The 25,056-nt window shown below is 34.1% G+C and overlaps 1 protein-coding gene across 6 annotated transcripts in view; it reads right to left on the bottom strand.

Annotated features, from left to right (window-relative positions):
• Positions 1-25,056, bottom strand: part of KIAA0825 (KIAA0825 ortholog) — a 358,526-nt gene that overhangs the window by 191,089 nt on the left and 142,381 nt on the right. For all 6 annotated transcript variants that reach the window (XM_074328707.1, XM_074328711.1, XM_074328710.1 and 3 more), the window contains 2 exons: positions 16,868-17,047; positions 5,655-5,879 (listed from right to left, as the gene is read on the bottom strand). In XM_074328707.1, coding sequence (XP_074184808.1) covers positions 5,655-5,879; positions 16,868-17,047 — 405 coding nt within the window. The remainder of the gene's footprint in view (positions 1-5,654; positions 5,880-16,867; positions 17,048-25,056) is intronic.

Genomic DNA, 25,056 nt, shown 5'->3' with positions numbered 1-25,056 from the left:
TTTTTTTCTCCCACAAATGAAGATTAGAAAATTTGGAATGATTATTTATATTTTTATCTGTGAAGACTGCAGGTTTAAATGGCCCAGATGTCCTCAACTAACAAATGCAAAGGCACTTTGTTGCTGGACCTCTTTGTGGTCTTTACTTCCATAAGCTTTTCTCCTGTTTCGTTGGAAGCCATGTCAAAATCATTCCAGCTCTTGTCAATTCTTCTTTTAGTTCCTAGCGCAAATGTCACCTCCTCAGCCTCCCCTCACCATCGCATCTAAAGCAGTCACTTCACACCCTTCCTATCCCAGCCCAAGTCCCTCCCTATCATTAGACTCCATTTTATTGCTTTTATTATAGCACTTAGCATCACCTAATAATCGTCTCCTTTATTTGTTCATTATCTATCACCTTCCACTAAAATATAAGCTCCATGAAGCCACCTCTGTATCCCCAGCACTTAGTACCTCATATATAACAGTTGTTCAATAAATATTTGTTGAATAAATGAGTCTACAAACTGTTTCATGGTTATCTCTATTACTCTTCTTTGCTTCTTGTGTCCCATGCTAGTTCTACTTCCTACTAATACTTCTTAAAGGTGGGTGTTTACTAAGACGTCCTTGGCCTATTGACTGATAATTCTACATATTCTCCTTTGTTTGGTGTTATTTCTCTGAAGGATTTACTGATGCTCTCTTTCTCTGTCTAAATCAGAATTTCTCAACTTTGGCACTATTGACATTTTGGGCTGGATAATTCTATGTTGTAAGAAGCTATCCTGAGCATTGTTGGATGTTTTAGCAGAATCTCTGGCCTCCACCCACTAGATGCCAATAGCATCCTCCTCAGTTGTGGCATCCAAGCATTGCCGAATGTGTCCTGAGGATTACTTTCTAGATGATTCCAGAATCTTCAGTCTTGGCCTTTCTCCAGGGTAGCAATCCTACAACTTCAGCTCCCTATTCTTTTCCCCTACTCATCACTAACTCAGTAAAACTAAACCAAATTCATTGTTTGCCTCATAAACTGGCTTGACCTGCCTTTTAGGCTTCTGAATATCTCATCATTCTCACATGGAATACCTTCTCTCTTCAGGGTCACCCATATTCTTCAACTCTTATTTCAAAGTCCTCTCCTCCTATGAATTTATTTGAACATATTATCCATACGACTATTTTGGTAATTAGGTCTATAATGTGCCATGTTGAATCATCTTTTGTATTATCACCTATTATTGTTTATGTTATATTGTTATTTATGTCTTCATGGGTTGTCTTTACAAGTATACTCAAGAGTATGGAAAAAAAAGTCTCATTGCTTGTGTATCCCACAAAGCCAGAGATGGTTTTAATCCACTATGTATTTATGTATACATAAATGAATTTGAATCTTGAAACTAAGTGAGGTATCAAAAGAACATAGCTTTGAGTTCTTCAGTAAAACAATCTTTACTCTTTTTACTGAACAAAAATAATAAAACAATGTGAAAGATTTTTCAAAGTATTTGTGACATTTAAAGAAGTCACTCTGCTCTAGAAAAGTACAAAGATCTTGGGAAAACATGTCTAGTCTAGTGACTCCTCAAAAATTCATGACAACTTAAGAATCATTAAAAAACTTAACTAGAGCAATCTTTGTAAGTTTGTAAACTGCATCCAACATATATTTGAATGATTTCATAAGACTGCTGTATTAAATGAAATAATAAATGTGAAAGCATCTAGTTTGGTAATTGATAAAAAAAATTGTTCCGATAAGTATTTTCTTTTTATTAAAATGAATATGTTTAGATGAGGCTTAAAATATAGATAAAGCAAATTAAGCTGATAAAGTGTGAAAAAATGCAAGTCTTAGAATAAATACAATGTGGTATGTATATTTATGTATTTATCATTTCTTCCTTCCCATGCATGTACTCCTGGATGTAATAATATATGTTGTGGATTATTAAACATGCAAAAGGGAAATTTACAACGAATGAGGTAAAGACAAAATAATGTCTTAAAATCACTTAAAATTTTTTTTATTAATGGTATGAAATGTCAATAATAATTTATTGAGTAGGGATAACATAATTTAATATGCTTTATTATTTTTAAAATCTGGCCTTAACACTTGGTGAAACAGTGTTTCAAAGGTCAGATTTTAAGTTTAGTTTGTTTCCATACATGGTTTTAATAGCTGTCTTAGGGGAAAAGCCACTAGGTAAATATACATAGATCCACGTGCAACGAGTGTATCAATAACTGTGCTTGAGAAATCATGGCACTTCTTTTTTTTTTTTTTTATTTCAGCCACCACATAGGCAAAGGTTGTTGAAATTTCACTAATAATTATTCAACATTCATGATGTCACTTAGTTATTCTTGTAAACAAATTGAAAAATATTTTGTTTTTAATTTTTCAGAAAAATGTTCAAGAATCACTTAAACTTTTATTTGGAATATTTTAATTCATGTTAGAAAATATTTCTAAGTTCTTAAGTAGGCAGCTATGATAGTTTTATTGGTGGTATTGGTTTTTATAAAACTAACATTTCTGGTTTTTATAAAATAAAGTACCTGAATGACTTCCGATAGCACTCTGTGTATTTTTGCCTTCAATTTCTTTCTCAACAATCTGCATGTGAATGTGCCATGAATACATTTCCCTTGTGGTATTACCTGTTTCCTCTCCAGAATCCAGTTTCAGATAAAGTAATTACTCCGCCAATTTTCCCATAAAGCATTCTTCTTATTTAAAAAGTAATTTACTGCTAAGAAAATATATTCTCTAGTATATCTTTCATTTAATTATTGTCAAAGAAACAATACAACTAGTTCTTTGTGTATTTGATCCTTGAAATAAGGAGCAAGTACCTAGGCTGAGCTATATGAGAAACATCTGAACTTTCCATTCAACTCTTCAGTAAATCTCTTACATTGTATAATTTATTGTAATATTTATTTCTTTAAATCTTCAATGTTTTCTATGTAACAGTATTTACTGACAAAGAAATAAAAAAATGCATTTTAGTTTGTTACTTTAGTGTTTTCTATGTTCTGTCATTTTCACTGTGTCAGGAAGAATAAATGTCCCCTTAAGCTAGTGATTACTTGTCTTTTAATAAGTTAGAATCCTCAAAAAGAAAAAATACCGCTTGAACACTTATTATTGTTTTGACAAATTTTGCAAAGTACTTTATTACATACACTTGACTTAAAATGTTACTGGAAACAATTTCAGAGGTTTGTCTTCAGGTTTTAAATGTTTATTTTTGAAATCTTTTGCTAATCAAGATGACCTCAAACTATCTTTAGCTAATATCTCAAGGATCAATACTCACTTAGGAGGGATTCTTATTTTACAATAACGTATTGGAAGCCATATTTTAAATGATTTTCCCACGCATTTCCTTTTTTTCTTCCTTCCTTCCTTCCTTCCTTCCTTCCTTCCTTCCTTCCTTCCTTCCTTCCTTCCTTCCTTCCTTTTCTTTTCTGTTCTTTTCTTTCTTCCTTTCTTTTGCCAAATCTGATCAGATTATTATTGTTTTTCCTTATAATATGGCTGAGCAAGAGCTCCTGTTAAGAATAAAGTTGTGAGCTTTTTCACTTTGTCCTGTTTGCTCTTCCTTGCCTTCCCAGCATATTTTAAACTGTAGTTGATTGTTTATTTACAGGAATATGCTAAAGCCACTTGTGTTCTTTGTGAAGATTAATTATGTTAAACTTAGATTCTAAAATACAAACACAACCTTAATTCATTACTGTATGCTAAAAGCTAACAAAAGAGTGAGGTTACCCTGCCCATTCCCTACCCAACAATAGTGTCCCCAACACACAACTGGCCTCACAGACCAAGGGAGAAGACCGGTGACAATCTCAATATGAGGTTTCAAAAAGTTTAATTTCTTTCTTTCTTCACACCCAGAAATTTGTCTTGTACATATCCTGAGGTCTTTGTACCCATCTGCAGTTATACTAGTCTTCTAGCACCGAGAGGAGATATCTTATTTACAGTATATCTCTGGCCTCAACCCCAGTGCCTGGTAGGTAGTAGTAATTCACTTAGGAAATATCTATTGAATGAATAAATGACTTAATGTCTGGCATGTAAATATATTTCTTGTATACTGTAGTGACAATGAAGGTTGACCACTGTCTAAAAGAGGGCAGAAATGAAAAATAATGGTAATCTCCTATTGTCATAGCCACTTGGAATGCGCAAAATGCTTTATAAAGTCACTCTTCTCCACTACCTTATTTATTTATGTGTTTTGGCACCCCATCATGGCTGTCTTGAAGAAGTATTGTACTTCTACTCTTAAGCAATACTTTTATGAAGAATATTATTTAGTAAGGAAAACCATAAGAACTGATATCTACAAAGTAAGTGTTTTTTGAAAGCAGAGGCTCTTTGAAATGTTATGGAAGAATTCCAAAATGCTTTTAGAAAGCAAAATTATTCCTAAATAGAACGACTTGAAAGCCACAGGCAAAATATCATATGACATGATATGTTAACTATAGCTCATGCTTTCTGAATTGCTCAAAATCTATGAAATATCCAAAATATCCAAAAGCTAGAATGAAGGAAAGATGGGAACATTCAGACAAGGAAGAACTTAAGTAATGAAAAGCTGACATTTTCCAATTTCAATTAAATGGCCTTACTAGATTCAAAGGCAGTTTAATGGGGCTTGGACAGAATGAAAGCATTACTACGAAAGGTCACCGAGAGATAACTGATTTGAGTTTGTAATATAAGGTCACTGGATAAGAGCCACATTATTTAGGATCTTCACGGAGAAGAATGAAAGAAATGCTAGTCCCATCAGTTAACTTTAGTGGGTTCAGCTGGAGTATTTTACTGTTGACAATTTCCTTAGAGTTGGTGAAAAAATATTCTTCTTTAAAGGTGAATATAAAAGAGAAAAGTTTTATTTTAAAAATCCTAAAGAAGATTCATGACTACAGATAGACATATAATACACAAAGGAATCTTGTGAATTTACTGGAAAGTAGAACTACCTAGATAGGAAGAAATCATTTAAGAAGAAAAGACTTGATTAATAAAATAAATGAATAACATAGATAACTGATGGTTCTTAAATACACGTGTAGATGCACTGAATAAGAACAATGCATTGAATTCAGGACCACAGGTATTTGGGGAAAATACCCTGTCAGAAAAATATATAGTTACTAAATAGGATGCTATTTTTGACCTAATAGCTACACATGTAGGTGTGTTAACAAGAGAAAAGAAAGTAATAATTAATGGTTGCAGGGCGGGAAAGTCAAAGAAAGAACAATTAAACTGAGTATCACAGCAATCTTCTTGAGAGTGTGAATGTTAGATTACTCAATAGATTTAGAGAAAATTAGTCAAAATCATGTAACTAATTTGTGAATACTAACATGAACACAAAATGTCACAGAAAATTCTCAATTGGTAGTTAAATAAAAAAAAAACGACCATTTGAGTCATTTTCACTTCTAGTTTCCTTGATCATGTGACTCACAGTAAAGAAAATTATGGGTCCCAAATATACATGGTAAAAATAAGACTAATGTAGTTTACAAATATTATCATTTTTAGAATTTTATTTAATCTCATATCCTAGAATATTGTTTCTTTAGGGATATGTTCTTACAAAAAACAAACAAACAAACAAATATACCTTTGCTGGATTCTTTCTTTTTGGTTTCTTTTGGAATATAATTCCATTCTTTAGGAATGCTGTCACGCAAATGTTCAGGAACACTGTGCTTGTTTAAGTTTGTCTCACAGTTTCTCCCAGAGTTCATCACGGATATTACCTGCTGTACAATGTCCTTCACAGCATCGGTCAGTGCCAATCTCAAGCACTGGATGACGTCTTGCTCAGACTCCATGCATGTTGACACTTTAAAATCAGACAGTATGTTACATTTAGCGGAATCTGGCAGTATTCTGTGCCTTGTTCAATTGGGAATTCAGTGTCTCAATGATCTACTTTAAAGCTAGAGAAAGGGAGAGCTGCTTTTAACCTAGAAATCATATAATTGATAAGTAGTTCATAAAGATTTGAAAAAAAAATCTTTTTCTTCTTGGTAATAAAGGGAATCAAAATTAAAATAATAGTGATTAACAACATTTACTGGTAGTTTGGAACATTACTGGTGGAAATATAAATTGTGTGACCTTTTTAGATGACAAGTTGGCAATAATATCAAAAGCTCTAACATTTTACTTACCTGTAAATCCACTTATTCCTTCTCTAGGACTTTATCCTAAAAAATTAATTATGGTTATATAAAGATTATAAAGAAAAATTGGAAATAATCTAAATGTCTGGTAATTGGTGATTTGTTTAGTTAGCAAAAGTGAATCCATCTATATGATACAACCGTACATGGTTTAGTATAAAAATAAAAGCAGGTTAGAAAGAGTATGACATGCTATTTTTACTTAAAAATGCATATCTGCCTACACCTATAAAAGAATTAAAAATATACTCTACGATGTCAATGGTGATTTTCCTCTTCCTTTACTTCTTCTTTTACTTATTCTTCTTTCCTTCCCTACCTCTCTCCCTCTACTCCTGCATTTCTTCAGTCTTTCTTTCTGATTATATATATTACTACCATGAATATATATTATTTGTGTGATAAATGTAATACAAATTTAAAAAAATATAACTGGAAATTCCTGTGACCATCACTTGAATCAATACAGAAAAACACCTATATGCTTTTTTCAACCTCTGATTTTGAGGTGATATTTCTCAAATTACTCAAACCATTATTAAAATGACCATGGTAAAGAAGATCTTGGAAATATCAAATATAGAGTTTAATATTTTAACATGGCACAATCATCGGGTAAGTTGTATTTGTGGGCATGGTGAAAGACATAGCTGTCTATCTTTTTAATGATGTTTCAAGACTTTAATTCACTGAAAGGCATAAAGAAGCTGTCTTCCTGTATCAATAAATAATATTCATTTCGGTTCAACTCTTTGGAGTCATGGATTAAATCATCTTGGGTATCTAAAAGTTCTAGAAAGCCAAAATTCCCCTATTTCCTTTTGTTAAAAAGGTATACTTATTCCTTTTAAAATAAAATCAAGGTTTGAAGATGATAGAGAAAATAATAGATATCTCAAATCTCTCAAATAATTATTTAAAATGTATATGAATTAATTTCTATATAATAATTGGCACATAATAGGCACTATGTATGTATTTGCTGTTATTATTACCTAAGATAAGAGTTTTCTGTAAGAATTACACTATTGCAGTGCAGGGCTGCACAGTATTCTCTTCATACAGGATTCTGAAACATCGTGAGCACTAGCTACTATAGAGAGGATTAAGCAATAGCCACAGACATCCATGGAAGGGTCAAGATACAGATAAAGAAAGAAAAGGAGAAATGAGAAAAGAGAGAAGAGAGAAAAGGGAGTAAGTGGCAAGAACTTCTCACTTCTGACTCTGCATATAAAGAGCCTGGAAGTTACCACTCTGTCCTAACAACAAATAAAAAGCTGAGCAGATGAAAAAAAAATAACACTTCTTGGATCATTAAGAGAAGTGAAGACCCAAGGCAAACTGGAGATACAAACAGGGAAATACAGGGAGTCACAGCTTTGTGGAACAGACTCACAAGCAGAAATTACCACAGGTAACAGTGCCAAGGTAGAAAAATCTGAACTGTAATTGGTGAATTGCTGGAGGCTGAGTGCACACAAGTCTGAGAGTTAAAATTCTGGAAAGACCCTGTTATAAGGGGGCTCACATACTTTTGTGAGTTTTACCTCGAGGAACTCGACTAGCTTCCCACAGTATATATCAGAGAATAAACCACTAGTGCTTCCAGCAAATAGAGGGGGAAAGAAACATTTTGAAATAGGCTAGAGCACTCTGTTTTCTTAACGTCTGCCCTCAGAAGAAACTATTAAAACAGAGCCTAACCCACTGGCTCATCAAAGCCTAACTGACCTGGGTGAAGGGAGATATCAAACTCAAGTCCTCTAGCCATTTTCTCCTACCTAATGGGGGAGAATAAAACTGAGAAACTTTTGTGAAGTACACCATCCAGAGTCACAGGCTCACTAAAAAACTGAGACCTAATGACAGGACTGTAGATAGATTCCCCTCCCCGACAGCTCTCCACCACGTTACTAAAAGCCTATATAGAGCAGTTCCTTTTACCTAGTACTTCATGTTCAGCTTTCAAGAAAAAAGTTGTAAGACATACTAAAAGGCAAATAACACAATTTGAAAAGACAGAGCAAGCATCAGAAATAGACATAGGAAAGATGTTAGAATTATAAGACCAGGAATTTAAAACAGCTATGATTAATATACTAAATGCTCTAATGGATAAAATAGACAGCATGTAAGAACAACTTGGCAATGTAAGCAGAGAGAGAGAAGGCCAAACAAAGAACTAAAATAAAATAATAGAGATCAAAAGCATTGCAACAAAAATGAAGAAAGCCTTTCATGGGCTTATTAGTAAATTGGACATGGCTCAGAAAAGAATCTCTGAACTTGAGCATATCTCAATAGAACTTCCAAAACTGAAAAACAAAGAGAACAAAGACAACAAACAAACAAATAAAGAACAGAATATCTAAGAACTGGGGGACAACTACAAAAGGTATAACATACATGTAATGGGAATACAGGAGAAGAAAGACAGAAAGAAACAGAAGAAATACTTAAAACAACAGTGACTGAGAATTTTCCCCAAATTAATGTCAAACACAAACCACAGATCCAGGAAGCCCAGAGGATACCAAGCAGAATAAATACTTCTTTAAAAAGACTATACCTAACCATATTGTATTCAAATTATTGAAAATCAAAGATTAAAAAACAAGTTGTGAAAGAAGCCATACGGAAACAGACACTTTTCCTTTAGAAGAACAAAGATAAAATTGCATTTGACTTCTCAGCAACCATGCTAGAAAAAGAGAATGAAGTGAAATATTTAAAGTGTTTAGAGAAAAAAAAAAATCCTAGAATTCTATACCCTGTAAAATATTGCTTCAAAAGTAAAGGAGAAATAAAGACTTTCTCAGACAAAAATTGAGGGGATTTGTTGCCACTAGAGTTGCCTTGTAAGAAATGTTAAAAGAAGTTATTGAAAGAAAAAATAATATAGGTTAGAAACTCAGATCTGCATAAAGTAAGGAAGAGCACTGAAGAAGAAATAAATGAAGGTAAAATAAAAAGTCTTAGTTTTCTTATTTGTAATTGATGTAAGAGATAAGTTTCTTCAAAATAATATCAACATTGTATTCACTTAGGTGTATATCTTAAATATACTCATATATGCACACATACATACTTATGCATATTTAAATATAAGTGAAATGAATGATAGCAATTATACAAGGAATGAGAGGAAAGAATTAGGATTATTTTGCTATTATAAGGTATTCACACAACCTATGAAGTGTTATAGTGTTATTTGCAAGTGGACTTGCATTAGTTTCAAGCTCTCTCTATATATGTTGCAAATTCTAGAGTAATCACTTAAACAAGTAAAAAAAAAAAAAAGAAGTATAACTGATATGATAAGAAAAGAGAGAAAACAGAATCACATAAAATGCTCAGTTTAAACAACAAAGGCAGAAAAAGATTGGAAGCCAAAAACAGGAACAAAGAACAAGGGCAACAAATAGAAAACAATAACAAATGTGGTAGATATTAATCCAACTATATAAATAATCACTTTGAGCATCAATGGACTAAAAGCACAAATTAAAAAAAAGAGATTGGGGTAGCTGGTTAGCTCAGTTCATTAGAGCGCAATGCTTGTAACACCAGGTTGTCGGTTTGATCCCCGCGTGGGCCAGTGTGAGCTGTGCCCTCCACAACTAGATTGTAACAACTACTTGACTTGGAGCTGATGGGTTCTGGAAAAACACACTTAAAAAAATAACTAAAAGTTTAAAAATAAATAAATAAATACCTTTATATATATATGAAAAAAAGACAGAGATTGATCAATGTGGACCAAAAAACAATTTGAACAATTTGTCTACAAACAAACCTACTTTAAATATAAACACGCATATAAATTACAAATAAATTGATGGAAAAAGGTATTTCATGCTAACACAAATCAAAAGAAAGCAGAAGTAGCTATATTAATTTCAGATAAACAGACTTGAAAGCAAGGAAGGTTATCAGGGATAAAGAAAAGTATTACATAAAGATAAATGGGGCCATTTTTCCAAGAAGACATAACAATTCTTAACATGTATGTACCTAACAACAGTGTCAAACTATGTGAGGCAAAAACTGATAGAACAACAAGGAAAAATAGATGAACCTACAACCATAGTTGGAGACTTTAGCACTCCTCTATTAGACAAAGATCCAGCAAGTAGAAATTCAGTAAGGACATAGTTGAACTCAACAACACTAGCAATCAACTGGATATAATTGACATCTATAGATAACTTCACCTAACAAGAGCAGAATACATATTCTTCTCAAGCTTACATTGAACATTCACTAAGATAGACCACATTCAGGGCCATAAAACACACCTCAATTGGAAAAGAATGGAAATCACACAATGTCTGCTCTGACCCCAAAGGATGTACACTAGAAATCAATAACAGAAAGATAACTGGAAAATCCCAAAATGTGATTATTGAACAACACACTTTTAGACAGATAACAAATGGGTAAAAGTAGAAATCTCTAGGGAAATTTAAAAATATTTTGAACTAAATGAAAATGAAAACACAACTCATCAATATTTGTGGGATGCAGCAAACGAAGTCCTCAGAGGGAAATTTATAGCATTTCATGCAAATACTAGAAAAGAAGAAAGATCTAAAATCTAAACAGTTTAAGCTGCCACCTTAGGAAACTAGAAAAATAAGAAATTAAATCCAAACTAAGCAGAAGATAAAAACAGTAAGAATTAGAGCAAAAATCAATGAAACTTAAAAGAGGAAATCAATAGAAAAAAATCAATGAAAATAAAAGCTGGTTCTTTGAAAAGATCAATAAAATCAATAAGCCTCTAGTCAGGCTAACTGAGAAAAAAGAGAATATACAATCTACTAATATCAGAAATGAAAGAGGGAACATCACTACAGATCCATGGACATTAAAAGGATAACAAAGGAATACTATAAACAACTCTATGTCCACAAATGGATATCCTAGATGAAATGGACCAGTTCCTAAAAAGGAACAATCTGTCAAAACTCACACAAGAAGAAATAGTCTGAATAGGCCTATATCTAGTAAAGAAAGTGAATCAGTAATTAATAACCTTCCAAAACAGAAAACACCTGGCCCTGATGGGTTCACTGGTGAATTTTACCAAACATTTAAAGAATAAATTATACCATTTCTTTTCAGTCTTTTTCAAAATATAGAAAGAGATGAACTATTTCCTAATTCATTCTGATGCCAGCATTACTTGAATACCAAAACCAGACAAAGATATTATGAGAAAAGAAAACTACAGGTTAATATGACTCATCAACATAGATGCAAAATTCAAAACAAAACATTGGAAAATTGAACCTAAAATTGCATAAAAAGTATTATACATCATAACAAAGTGGGATTTTTCAAAGGTATTCAAGGCTGGTTCAACATTAGAAAATCTACAAGTAACACAACTATTATTGAAAACAAAATCTGTAAAGGATGAAAACAAAATCTACATACGCAACAACATAACATTCATAACTTCGGGCATCCATCCAATCAAAAATTACTAGACATACAGAAAACAAAAAACTGTTATCTGTAATGAGAGGAAAAATCAATAATAGAAACATACTCCAATGACAGATGATGAAATGAGCAAACAAGGATTTAAAACAGACTTCATACAAATGTACAAAGATTTAAAAATGAGACAAATATACAAAATATAAAAAGGAACTAAATGGAATTGCTGCAAGTTAAAAATACCTGGAATAAAAATTCAAGGAAGGATAAACATTACAGAAGAAAAGATCACTGTACTCTAAGATACAATAGAAAGTATCCAAACTAAAGCACAAAAAAGAAAGAAGGCTAAAAACAAAAAGCAGAGCAGGATCCAAGAAGGTGGAGTAGATAAACTCTGTGCTTCCCTCCTCCCATGACCACGTTAAAATTACAACTAAATTACAGAGCAATCGACCTGGAGAACCATCTGAAGTCTAACTGAACAGAAATTTTATAACTAAGTATGTAAAGGAGAAGCCACATCAAGACTGGTAGGAAGGGCAGAGATGCAGAATGGGTAGCCCCACACTTGCATGTGGCAGTTGAGAATCAGGAGGGATATCTTGGTCTCAGAGATCCCCTCCCAGGAAGAGTAAGGGACCCCCAAGCCCTAAGTACTAGGGCTAGGAAGAGGGCCCCCCACAACATCTGTGTGTGTTCCTGTAGCACCCAGTGCAGGTGACCAGGGAGACTGTGTCATTGGGTCCCACAATGTACCTACTACATAAGGCTTCCTGGCCAAGATTTGAAGAGGTAACAGATCTACCTAATACATAGAAACAAACACAGAGAGGCAGACAAAATTGGGAAACAAAGAAATACATCACAAATTAAAGAACAGGAGAAAACTCCAGAAAAAGAACTAAACAAAATGGAGACAAGCACCTACCAGATACAGAGTTCAAAATAATGATTATAAGGATGCTCAAGGAACTTAGTGAGAATTTCAGCAAAAAGACAGGAAACACAAAAATGGAGACAGGAAACATGAAAAAGAATCAGTCAGAAATGAAGAATACAATGACGAAAATGAGTAATGTACTAGAAGGAATCACCTGCAGACCAGATGAAGCAGAGGAATAAATCAGTGATTTAGAAGACAAAATAGCAGAAAACACCCAATTGGCACTGCAAAAAGAAAAAAGCATTTTAAAAAAGAAGACAGCTTAAAAGACCTCTGGGACAACATCAAGGGTACCAACATAGGGGTACCAGAAGGAGAAGAGAGAAAACAAGGGATTGAGAACCTATTTGAAAAAATAATGACTGAAAACTTTCCTAATCTGGCAAAGGAAATAAACATACAAGACCAGGAAGTGCAGAAAGTCCCAAAGAATATGAACCCAAAAAGGCCCACACCAAGACACATTATAATTAAAGTGGCAATAGTTGAAGACAGAGAGAGAATCCTTAAGCAGCAAGAGAAAGACAACTTGTTACTTACAAGGGAGCTCCCATAAGATTGTCAGCTGATTTCTCAACAGAAACTTTAAAGGCCAGCAGGGAGTGGCAGGAAATATTGAAAGTGATGAAAAAGCAGGGCCTAAAACAAAAACTGCTCTACCCAGCAAGGCTATCATTTAAAATTGAAGGAGAGATAAGGAGCTTCCCAGACAAGAAAAAGCTAAAGGAATGCAATTACCACCAAGCCAACATTATAAGAAATGTTAAAAGGATTTCTTTAAGCAGAAGAAAATAAAAAAAAAAACAAATGAAGATCAAAAAATATGAATAATAAAATGGCAATAACTATGTTATTGCCTATCAATAATCACTTTAAATGTAAATGTATTAAATGACCCAATCAAAAGACATAGGGTAGCTAAATGGATAAGAAAACAAGACCCCATGCATATGCTGCCTACAAGAGCCCAGCTCAGGTGGAAAGGCACACATAGACTGAAAGTAAAGGGATAGAAAAAGATATTTCATGCAAATGGAAATAAGGAAAAAGCTGGGATAGCAATACTTACATTGGACAAAATAGACTTTAAAACGAAGACTATAATAAGAGACAAAGAAAGACATTACAGAATGAATGATAAAGGGATCAATCTAACAAGAGGACATACCCCTAGTAAACATCTATGCACCCAACATAGGAGCACCTAAATATATAAAACAAATATTGACTGACATAAAGGCAGAGATCGACAGTAACACAATCATAAACATCCCGGGACACCACTGAGCAGATCTTCCAGACAGAAAATTAACAAGGAAACAGAAAAAATGCAATACTGAAAAATACTGAGTTAATCCAAAAGAAGGCCAAAATGGAGAGGAAAGGAACAGTTTAGGTAGGACAAATAAAAAACAAATAACAATAGAGACATGTAGTTCCAAGTATTAGAGAGTCCACAATTAAGATGCATACATTTGATTAATTGGTCATTTGATTTCTGACAAAAACACTGAAGTAATTCAACTGGTATAAAATAGTGATTTCTCAAAATGGTGCTGGAAAACTTATACACTTGTATCAAAAAAAATAAATTTCAAATATAAAGGAAAAGTACTTTTCTCATGCAATCTAAAGCTAAAATAACACCTCACCCACACTATACAAAAAAAAATCAACTTGAAATTATTATACATACACCAACTACGTATGGTGTCAGATAGTACTAGATTTATTGGGGTGATCACTTCATTAGTTATGTGAATGTCTAGTCACTATGTTGTACACGTGAAACTAATATTAAATGTCAACTGTAATTGAAAAATAAAAAAGTCATTTTTATAAAAAGAAATGCCCACATGAGGTCCCCAAGTTACTTTTTGTATTTCTATCTTTTGTAATCTTTTTTTAAATGGATATTTTTAGTCTAGTTTTTCTCCACTGGGTTATGTTCATTTGAAGGAGTTATATGTTGGATTTACAATTATAAAATCAGATTGTATATTTCATTATTAAATTCATATGCTCATAAAGCAAATGTGTCAAAATATTCCATCTAATACAAAAAATAAAGAGAAATAACATAGGCTATGTGTCAAAAGATCTGGTTTCTTGTTCTGATTCTGCAACTTAATTATTAGACAATCTTTAGCAATTCTCTTAATACCCTGAGCTTGGTTTACTGAGCAATAAGATCAGGATACTGGCTACTTCATCCTTGCCTTTGTACCATAAAATGATAAGAATGTGATGCTTTATGGATAGGTATACTGAAATCAGTGAGTGTTTCAGGAGGTGGAAAATATACCAGTTTTTAAATAATGCACTCCAATTTGCCTGGGTAAGTTAATTATATTTACTAAAACATAGCTCTATTAGTGGTAAAATGTAAATATTGTGGGACTATGATTATGTGTCTCTGCTGTATTTCCTCTAAACCTGCTATATTTTCAAGTTAAACAGAAGTCATAATAAAAGGGTTATTTTTGTTATTAATTAGTATATCATACTGTCTTATTAGGGTTTTTAAGATAATCATAATTGATAATACAAGAAAAGAAAAACACTTGCAAAGACTTAAATAGGAAAGAGAAAAAACAAGGGTACCACTGCAAGGTCTCAGATTTCAGAGAATATTCGAGACCCAAAGAATATTTGTTAATGTTTATAGAGAAACAACTTGTACAAAGGCCAAGGACCAATTAGAAGTTCTGCCTCTTTGAGCCTCCTCACACAACTTGGGCTCTATGAATATGTATAATACCTGTCTCAAGAGACTTCTAAGACCTTACCATTTGCTCAATGTGTAGACGAAGAGAAGACTAAGTAGGAGCAAATAGCAGATTGGTTTCTCATGCCCGTACCTAAAGTCCACTGATATCTTCTGGGCCATTTTCATTACAGTCGTGTGCTGAGTATTAAAATGGTTCAAAAACTTAAGCGTTGAAGGGTAAATAATGGTTGAAGCATGTGAGTCATCAATTCTTTATAATCTTTCAAGAGAATCTGGCTCTTACTTCACCAGAAACAACTATGAACAGCAGGGGGTGAAAGGGCTTTCAAAATTGTTTTTCTTTCAGTTCAATAAAGTCCACATCAGAAATAATCCAGTCTTGTTATCTGAAGAACTGTCCCTCCTTTGGTTAAAAAGGAAACAGTGAGTGAATGCATAAAAACTAGGAGATAAAACTTTAAAAGGAGATAATTATTACGTAATCTATAAGTGATAGATTCATATTTTTGAAATCATTACATAGTGATCTATTGCTATTTTGCAGGGATAATGACCAACAGAAGATGTACTATAATGACTTTAAAATAGCAAAAACAATGTTCAAGTAATATCTAGAGGATAGTCAAAGAATGAAGCCAGAATTATGAGCCAATTAGATTCTTTTATACGGATCCTAGGAAATATTTTATGAAAATCTCAGTTCCAAACAGTGTATGAGAAAGCTTATAGGTTGATAGCCAAATGTAAATGATGTAAATGGTTAATGGACTAACAGGACAACCACTGTCTAAATTCTCATAATTTCCCCCCAGAAACTAAGTATGGAGACTTAAAGGCAGAACATTAAGGATAAAACAATGTGAAATCTTTACATCTGGCCCTGAAGGCAGGGCAATCCATGAACATTTCCTGTTCAGATATGTAACTTGCTCCCTCTTTAACATTTGCTCTAGATGTAGGCAGAAGAACAAAACAAAAGGGGAAACATATTGTCCCCAAAAAGAATGATAGGATGCCTTGTAGAGAGAAACACCATGGTCATCATAATAAATGCCTTTTGCATTTGAAGAAAACTGACCAGTAGTTTTGTCCATCAGATCATTGAATAAATGCACCCAAGAATTGAAAAATATTTTTTCACATCCTAGTAACGTTTTATATACCCAACAGCAAAACATAATCGCTGGTAAACATTAAATTAAATTTTTACGAAAGAACACTTCATCATCATTGTCGTCATAATAATAGAAAATTGGCATTACATAATTTCCCCCTCAACCTCCCCGTCACCATGTCCCAAGTATACTAAATTTTGATAGGAACTAATAGCTAATGACTCCTAAAAGAAGTGTTTATACTAAAAAAAAAAAAAAAAAAGAAAAAAGAAAAAGAAAGTAAGATAAATTTTTACAAGTAACAGATGCAGCAAAACTGATATTAAAACTTTTTAAAGGCCTTTAAAAATACATTCAGTTATCTTTTAAATGCTTCTTGTACAAATAGTAAATTTCTCATACCTGGAATGTTATATAAAAAGTTCCATAATTGTTCTTCTTCCATGTAGCTCACAAAAACGTTTCCAAAGGTTTGTGGAGAAAAATTGCAATAGTATAATACTTTAAAGATGGCTTCTGTCAAGCTGGATATTTGGTTCAGATTATTTTCTGTATCAGAACCTTGTTCTTGAAAGGTGCATTCTTAAAAAGAATAAACATGATTTAGTAAGATAGGTATCAGTGAATATGATTAAATTCTTATCCCTTACCCTGGCATAATGTTGTAGAAATGTGTATGATTAATATTTACATAGTAAGAGAAATGCCACATTCTTTCAGATCAATGGCCCATCTAACCCAATATTGTTTCTGAGCCACTCATGGATATATGTGAAAAAAAAATTGTGAGAAGAACCACAATGACATCACTTCAAAGGGCACCTGCTAGTTTCTCTTTATGTCAGAATTCTTTGTTCTCTTAAAGAAAGTTTTTTGATTCCTTTGCTCATTTATAATACATATTCATTGTAGACATTATTTAAAAAATCCAACTAAGAAAACAAAATTGTACCAAATCCTACCAATAAGTGATATTCACTAACTATATCTGGCCCAGTATTTTATGCATATCATATACAAACATACATAAATGAATACATGTATGTATAACTTGAATGTCAAATAGAATTATTCTATATATATCCATTTGTTATCTAAAATCTATTTAAAGCTAGTTGAATCTTTGCATCTCTCTTTGGGATTTGTGTTCTGAATTTATTATATGGATCATCCATTATTCTGTTCTGAAACTCAGAACATAAATTTCATGGAAAATTCACATTTATAGTGTTATCAGAATTATGTTACCAAGTCTACAAATAAATTTATACATGTTTTTCAAGCCTATAGGCCCTATCATTTCAGAATTAAGAGGTTTATCAATTGGTGTCTCAATAAAACTATTTTAGGAATTCCCACAAAGATAGAGCCATTTTAATTGCCCTTTTTAGCCCTTCTCTGGCTCCCTTATGACTTCCTCAAAGATCAGTAATCAGAAGTTCCTATACTGTTGTATCTATAGGTTGGACTGAAAAAGTGAAATAACAATTTCTGTTTTGTTTGGACAATTAGCATGATGTCTAGTATCATAATATGTAAAAATACTTATTGAATTAAACATAATAAAATGACTCATAGCTTGTCTATTATATTTTAAATATCTGGAATAAATACAATCTAAATTGTTGGAATGAGTACATTTCTTCTTCTTGATCATTTAGAAGTTCGTCACTTTATGTTTCCTCTTGATAATTTTCTTTCTATGATTTGATTTCCACGATCAAGAACTCAATGTTATCTGCAAACTAACTAACACCATAGACTTTATGTAGAGGAAACTTACTGTTTTATTATTTTTGCCTTCCTAATAGCCATGCTCTCTCTTTTAAAACAAGTTAGTTTTGCTTTAGCAAGCTATCCCTGCCTCCACCACCACCATCTTCCCCCAGCCCCAGTGTGAGTATGTGTGCACACACACACACACGAACACATTCTGTTTATTTGGTTGAATGAAGCTGACTCCATCACCAGGGGTGGGCATATGACCAAGGCCTGGCCAATCAGAGCATAATAACCCCTACACCCCCTATCATCAGTGATTAATTCAGGCATACACAGGTAACTAATGAGAATATTCCTCAGGATTTTTGCTGGAACTATTGGCAACTGGTGACCTCTTTCTACTGGGGTTGCTAAGCTAGTAAAAATAATAGGCTGAAAGTCACTGATGGCTGTTTTGGGGAGAATTTGACTGAGAACAAACCCCATATAGTAAGAAGCAGAACCAAGAGATGGAGGAGAACATTCCTGAGGAGACAACAATGTTTGAGAATCTGGATCCAGCAATGCCTATATACAGAGGGTGCCAAAAAAATGTATACACATTTTAAGAAAAGAAAAAAAAACTTTATTGACATTGTAATACTCAATATATACTGACAACACAAGATGAATACATGTCATGTGTATACAGTTTTTTGGCACCTCCGGTATTTATGCTGGCAGAGCTGATAAATTTTCTTTTTTGGTTAAACCAGGCTTATTTAGGCTTCTGTCCCTTGAGATCTGGAGTCCTGACATTTTCATTAAGCATAAAAGGTTACATGACAAAGAGTCCAGGCATTCATAATTGCAACTCTCTATCAATATAGTCTCTGCAGTTCTGTTGTTTCCTCCATCCAATTCATCTTACGTAAAACTATCAGTTATCTTTCATGTCATTCCCCCGCCCCTCAACTTTGTTAGAAATTCTTTAGCCTGACAATCAAGAGTTTCCACAGTTTTTCCCAAATAATATTCCAATCTCTAATCGTCCATTTCACCCAGATTGGTTTCCTTTCTTTCCTTATGAATGTTCTCTCCCATCTCCTTTTGTTTGTGTATTTGATCATTTTTAGTCTGAGTGCCTTAAGTATAAGGCACTTATAAATACAAAAGATGATGCTTTACATTTTATCGGGGGAAGCAGAGCAGATCATGTTGTAGCAAAGTCTTCAAGGAGGAGTGGAAGTTTATCAGCATGACAAGGTTGACATCGGGGAGGTAATTTCCAGGAAGACAGAAGAGTTGGTACAATAGTGAGACGTTGGTTAGCTGCTGGCAGGGTGACGTGGCTGAGGTGTGACTGGTGTGAGGGAGGTAGGAGATGAAGCTAGACTATCAACAGAGTATGAATAATCTAAGGCCCCGTGAATCACGTGATGACAATGCAGATGGAGAAAGAGGGACAGATATGAGGAATAGTTATAGTATTAGTAGTAGTCATTATAGTAGTAGTATTATTACCATATAAATGTGTCCAGCTACTTCAGTGAGTTATTATTTTTTATTTTTCTCTCTCTATTCTCCTTTGCCATGGAATAAAGTAGTCTATTTCTGTTTACTTGCCTTGGGGATTTTTGCAATTTGAAAAGCCCAAATAGACTGAAGTCAGTTGTTATCCTAGACTTAAAAGAAAAGCTAAATTTGTTGAATATTAATTTGAACTGCATGAAATAGCCATTTTTTGTAGGCCAGAAAAGGTAAAATATTGGCAGTGCCATATGATACTCAAGTGGAACCCTATGTGTCCTGGTGGGCAGACCGGGGAGAGGGTACGGACGGCTCAGGGAGAGGAGATGCGCTGGGACTGCAGACGAGCTCTGGGGAGAGCACCTACACCTTGCTCGCCAGCAGTGCTCAGCGTGAGGCCTGTCTGGGTGAGGGAAGCTGGATCCCTGGCGCTGGTTCTCAGTCTCATCAAAGATTTCAGGCCGTATCTGATGGCTGCTTGTTACGTCAGTCCTTTCCCTTCTCCTCCTCATGGAGGTCTAGCTCCCTCCTTTTACTTTCCCTCTGCTTCTGGACGAAACATTTATTTCATAAAAAATCCTCCAGGTTTGTCTTTATAGGCATCGTCAGTAGTCTTTAAAGGAATAAAAATCAGTGAGCTTTAGCTCTGTCGAAAGTATCCATTGTTCAAACAGTCGTCATCCACTTAGCCTGATCTCCATCAATCAATAATTTTATCCAAGAGGTATTGCCCCATCAGATCAATATCTGGCCCAGGTCTGGACTCTCATTGTCCTCCCTTTAATGGGAGTCATGCTCCTGTTTCTCCCCACTCCTCATTCTAAGGAAGGAGGAAGGACTCTTCTCAGTGGTGAGTTTGGGAGCGGTGGGGACTGGGCCTGGGTGGCTTGGCTTTGGGGGCCCATTTGACTGCAGTGGGCTGATTTCTGGCTGGCTTTCTCCTCTATTAAGTCAATTAGGGAAGGCTCTACCACTGCAAAGGAGTCCCTGTGGCTTTCAACTCTGTTGGTAGTTTAGGGATTAATGAGGGGGGATCTAGGATGGTTAAAGGGTTGGAGGGGATGAGCTTAATACTGAAAAGCAGCATTGGTAAGCGACATATTTAAAGCCATATTCTCTGACCCAGGTTTTACCAATAATAAAGCTGCTCTTTTGAATTCCATCTGCCTTCCCCTTTATCTATCAAATGGTTTATACATTAGATAAACAAATATAAGATTTGGAAACAGATTGTCTTTTCAATAACATTGAAGGGCCCTTTTCTCTGCAGTCATTATTTTAAACTCCTTTTGAGAACTGAACATTTTAGTGCTTGAAAGGAAGGGCAGTGTCAGGCGAGGAGCCTGACTACCCACCCACCAGGAAGCTGGGTTGATTGCTACCCAACATTTACACATACATGGTACACTAGCACTTTGCTTTCCAAGACTGCTTAATTTTTACTTTCTACAAGACTGTTGTTAATGACAAGCTCCTGCTGAGTCACTAAAATGGATTTGGCAGCAGTGTCGTGGAAGCGTGTGCCATGAGCTTAGGGACGCTGAATTAAACAGGCACTAACGAGCATCCCTAACCAAAGGGAAGAGACAGAAAGACTCACTTTACACATAGGTATGAGACAGAAAGCACAAGAACACAAAGTGTAGCACAGAAAACAAGGATGCAAAACCTAAAACACTGGACCAATAAATTAATACCCAAGAAAAGGGGGGTGGAGTATCATGAAAATCACTTTAGGGAAGCACTAAATTTTAATGTCACAGCCTACTCTGCTATGAAAACAACGGAAATAAAATTGAAACCTGATTTGAAAATTAGTTTTGAAAATATTGCCGTTTGTTTTATAAAAGGCTAACAACAGATATAAAAACCTGTCATTTATTTATGTTTTCAATTAAATATGCCTCGATCATTATGTTATTTTCCTTAAACCATTCTTATTTCAGCAAATTTTGAAATTTTAAAAAGGAATTCTCACATAATGGGTCTTACATATATGAAGACCAAAAAAAAAAAAAAATCATTCTTTTCAGGGATCCTGTTCCCCAAGTTTTTTTTCTGGGAATTATTTTCTTACTTTATGTTCTAAAATGCTTGTATACATATTCAAGTTCAGCACTTATAATGGATTCTATGCTATTTTCCTCAGTACCCAAGTAAACACTAAACATCAGATTTCTCTTTTAAATACCCACACTCTCAAATTCAGGGCTATGATTATGGTGAGATGGGAGACAGGTGTTTATTGAATATCTACAATGGTCCAAGCACTAAGCTAAGTATTTCACATACGTTTTCCTATTTATCTTGACTCTCACAAAAACTCTGTGAGGTGAATGTGATCTCCATTTTTTTTAAAACAAATGATAAAAACCATCTTTTGAAAAATTTTCTTCCATTCTTTTTTCTTTTTTAAAAGTTTTATTAAATTTATTGGGGTGACATTGGTTAGTAAAATTAAATAGGTTTCAAATGTACAGTTCTATAATACATCATCTATATATTGCATCGTGTGCTCACCACCCAGGGTCAGTTCTTCTTCCATCACCATATATTTGACCCCGTTTACCCCCATCTACCACTCCCCTCCTCCCCTTACCCTCTGGTAACCACTAAACTGTTGTCTGTGTCTATGAGTTTTTGTTTGTTTGTTTGTCCTGTTCATTTGTTGCCTTCAGTTTTATATCCCACATATGATTGAAGTCATATGGTTCTCAGTTTTTTCTGTGTGACTTATTTGGCTTAGCCTGATAATCTCAAGATCCATCCATGTTGTCACAAATGGCAGTATTTCATCTTTTCTTATTGCCAAGTAATATTCCATTGTGTATCTATACCACATTTTCTTTATCTAGTTATCTATTGAAGGACACTTTAGTTGTTTCCATGTCTTGGCCACCATGAATAATGCTGCAATGAACATAAGGGTACACATATTTTTATGAATCCATGTTTTCAGATTTTTTGGGTAGATACCCAGAAAAGGGATTGTTGGGTCATATGGTAATTCTATTCTTAAGTTTTTGAGGAAACTCCACACTGCCTTCCATAGCGGCTGCACCAATGTACATTCCCACCAGCAGTGTATGAGGGTTCCTTTTTCTCCACAAGCTCTCTAACACTTATTACTTGTGTTATTGATAATCGCCATTCTAACAGGTATGAGAGGGCATCTCATTGTGGTTTTGATTTGCATTTCCCTAATAGCTAGTGAAGTTGCACATTTTTTCATATATTTGATGGCTGTTTGTCTTCTTGGAAGAAGAGTCTGTTCAGGTCCTCTGTCCATTTTCTAATTGAACTGTTTGTATTTTTTTGTTGTTCAATTGTATGAGTTCTTATATATTTTGGATATTAGCCCCTTATTGGAGGTGTTGTTTGCAAATATCTTCTCCCATTCAGTTGGTTGCCTCTTTGTTTTGCTGATGGTTACTTTTGCTGTGCAGAAGCTTTTTAGTTTGATACAGTCCATCCATTTATTTTTGCTTTTACATCCCTTGCCTTTGAGGTCAAATTTATAAAATCCTCTCTGAACCCACGGTCCATAAGTTTAATACCTATGCTTCCTTCTATGCAATTTATTGTTTCAGGTCTTATGCTTAGGTCTTTGATCCATTTTGAGTTATCTTTGGTATATGGTGACAGATAGCAGTCTGGTTTCATTATTTTGCATGTGGTTTTCCAATTTTCCCAGCATCATTTATTGAAGAGGCTTTCTTTTTCTCCGTTGTATATTTTTGGCTCGTTTGTCGAAAATTATCTGCCCAAAGTTTCAGTTTATTTCTGGGTGCTCAATTCTATTCCATTGGTCTGTGTCTGAAACAAAGTCTTAAAGAGGCTGCCATAATAAAGTAGAAAAGTAGTCTATGAATCATCAAGAAAATAACTATATTCAATAGAAATTTAAATAATAGGAATTAATTAGAACTGGATTCCAATTCCTTGAAAACTGACAATCTGCATGTTGCATGCACAGAATTCTGTATATTTAAAAATTATTTTGTATCATTTACAGATTTATAAATGCAGATAGGCAAACCTTTTTGAAACAGTTTTGGCTGTATCTACTAGGGTTTTTCCCAAAAAGTAAGATTTTCAAAGGGCATCTCATACAATATTAATGGGTAGCATTAACGATTTCCTTGACCTACCGTCAAGGAAATATGTGCTGGAAATGCTGGCTTCAATAATATTAAATACTTTTGTTTTCTGCAGGATTTCTCAGAGCATTTAATTATTCATGAGTCCTGTGATTCTCCATGAAGGGATTTTAACATATAGTATGCAGTGTTTCTATAGCATTTTGACCATGAAACCCTTTTCTAGTATTGCATCTAGCAGGACAACTGTTTTATAAAATGGAATCTAGGAATCATGCCTCTGATGTTTGCAAATAGACTGTTAAATTAACTTCAAGCCCTTTAGGTTTGTAAATGAAAGTGAGCAGTTCTAAAGAATAAGGAAGCAAGGTAGAAACACAAAGCGTTATTCTGCATAACACCCATTGGATTTAATTTTAATTCAACAGAGTTATTTGTGGAGAAAGGAGGGATTTTGCTTTAGCGTTATTCATTGGCAAGAACAACAAAGCACAGCCAAAACAGGTCTTTAAAAACTTTGACTCCTAAACCCACAGATAGAATTCTACCAAGTTCTAACTATCTGGTTAAAACACATAAAGAGACTATATGACTGACAGGCCACCTTACAGGGAAGTCAGTAAATATTTGGTCAATAAATGAATAAATGTTGAGTGAATGAATAAAAAGTCCTCTAGCATCTGTGAGAATGGTGACCTAGCTTCTTTGTGAAGACTTTCAGTGATGGGATACCCACTACTATTCAAGGCAGCCAGTCCCTCTGCTGGATAGCTCAACTTACCAAACTGGTTTGCATTTAAAAAATGTATAGAACACTTACCAGAAAGGACTAGAGAAATCAAGGCTAGTCTCTCTAGTGGACAAAGAAAAGAAGCTCAGAGTTATAAATGACTTCCTCAGTTATCATTAGGGATGAGAAATCATGGTTTTTCTGACTGACAGACAGACAGCCAAATCCATCTTCTTCTAACTTATTCCCAAGCATCTCCACTTGCTGAAATGGATGGCTATTTAATTAATTAATTAATTTAGTTTTACATGAAGACTTAAAATATTTGAAGATAGCTATCTTGCCTCCTCTAGTGTTTTCTTCTTCAAGTTAGACACATACCTAGTTTATTGAAGCAAGGTATGGCATGGATTGTACTTAAGATCTTTATCGTTTTTCTCTGTGTTGACTCTTAAGTGGGCAATATCTCTTTAAGCACATTATGCCAAGGAAAGACAATGAGACTGCAGACAATGGCTGATGACCTCTAA

The sequence above is a fragment of the Rhinolophus sinicus genome, linkage group LG03, assembly GCF_036562045.2.
Source record: "Rhinolophus sinicus isolate RSC01 linkage group LG03, ASM3656204v1, whole genome shotgun sequence".
In the NCBI taxonomy this organism is placed as follows: Eukaryota; Metazoa; Chordata; class Mammalia; order Chiroptera; family Rhinolophidae; genus Rhinolophus; species Rhinolophus sinicus.
The sequence above is the reverse complement of the archived record's forward strand: the minus strand, read 5'-3'. Positions and strand labels throughout refer to the sequence as shown.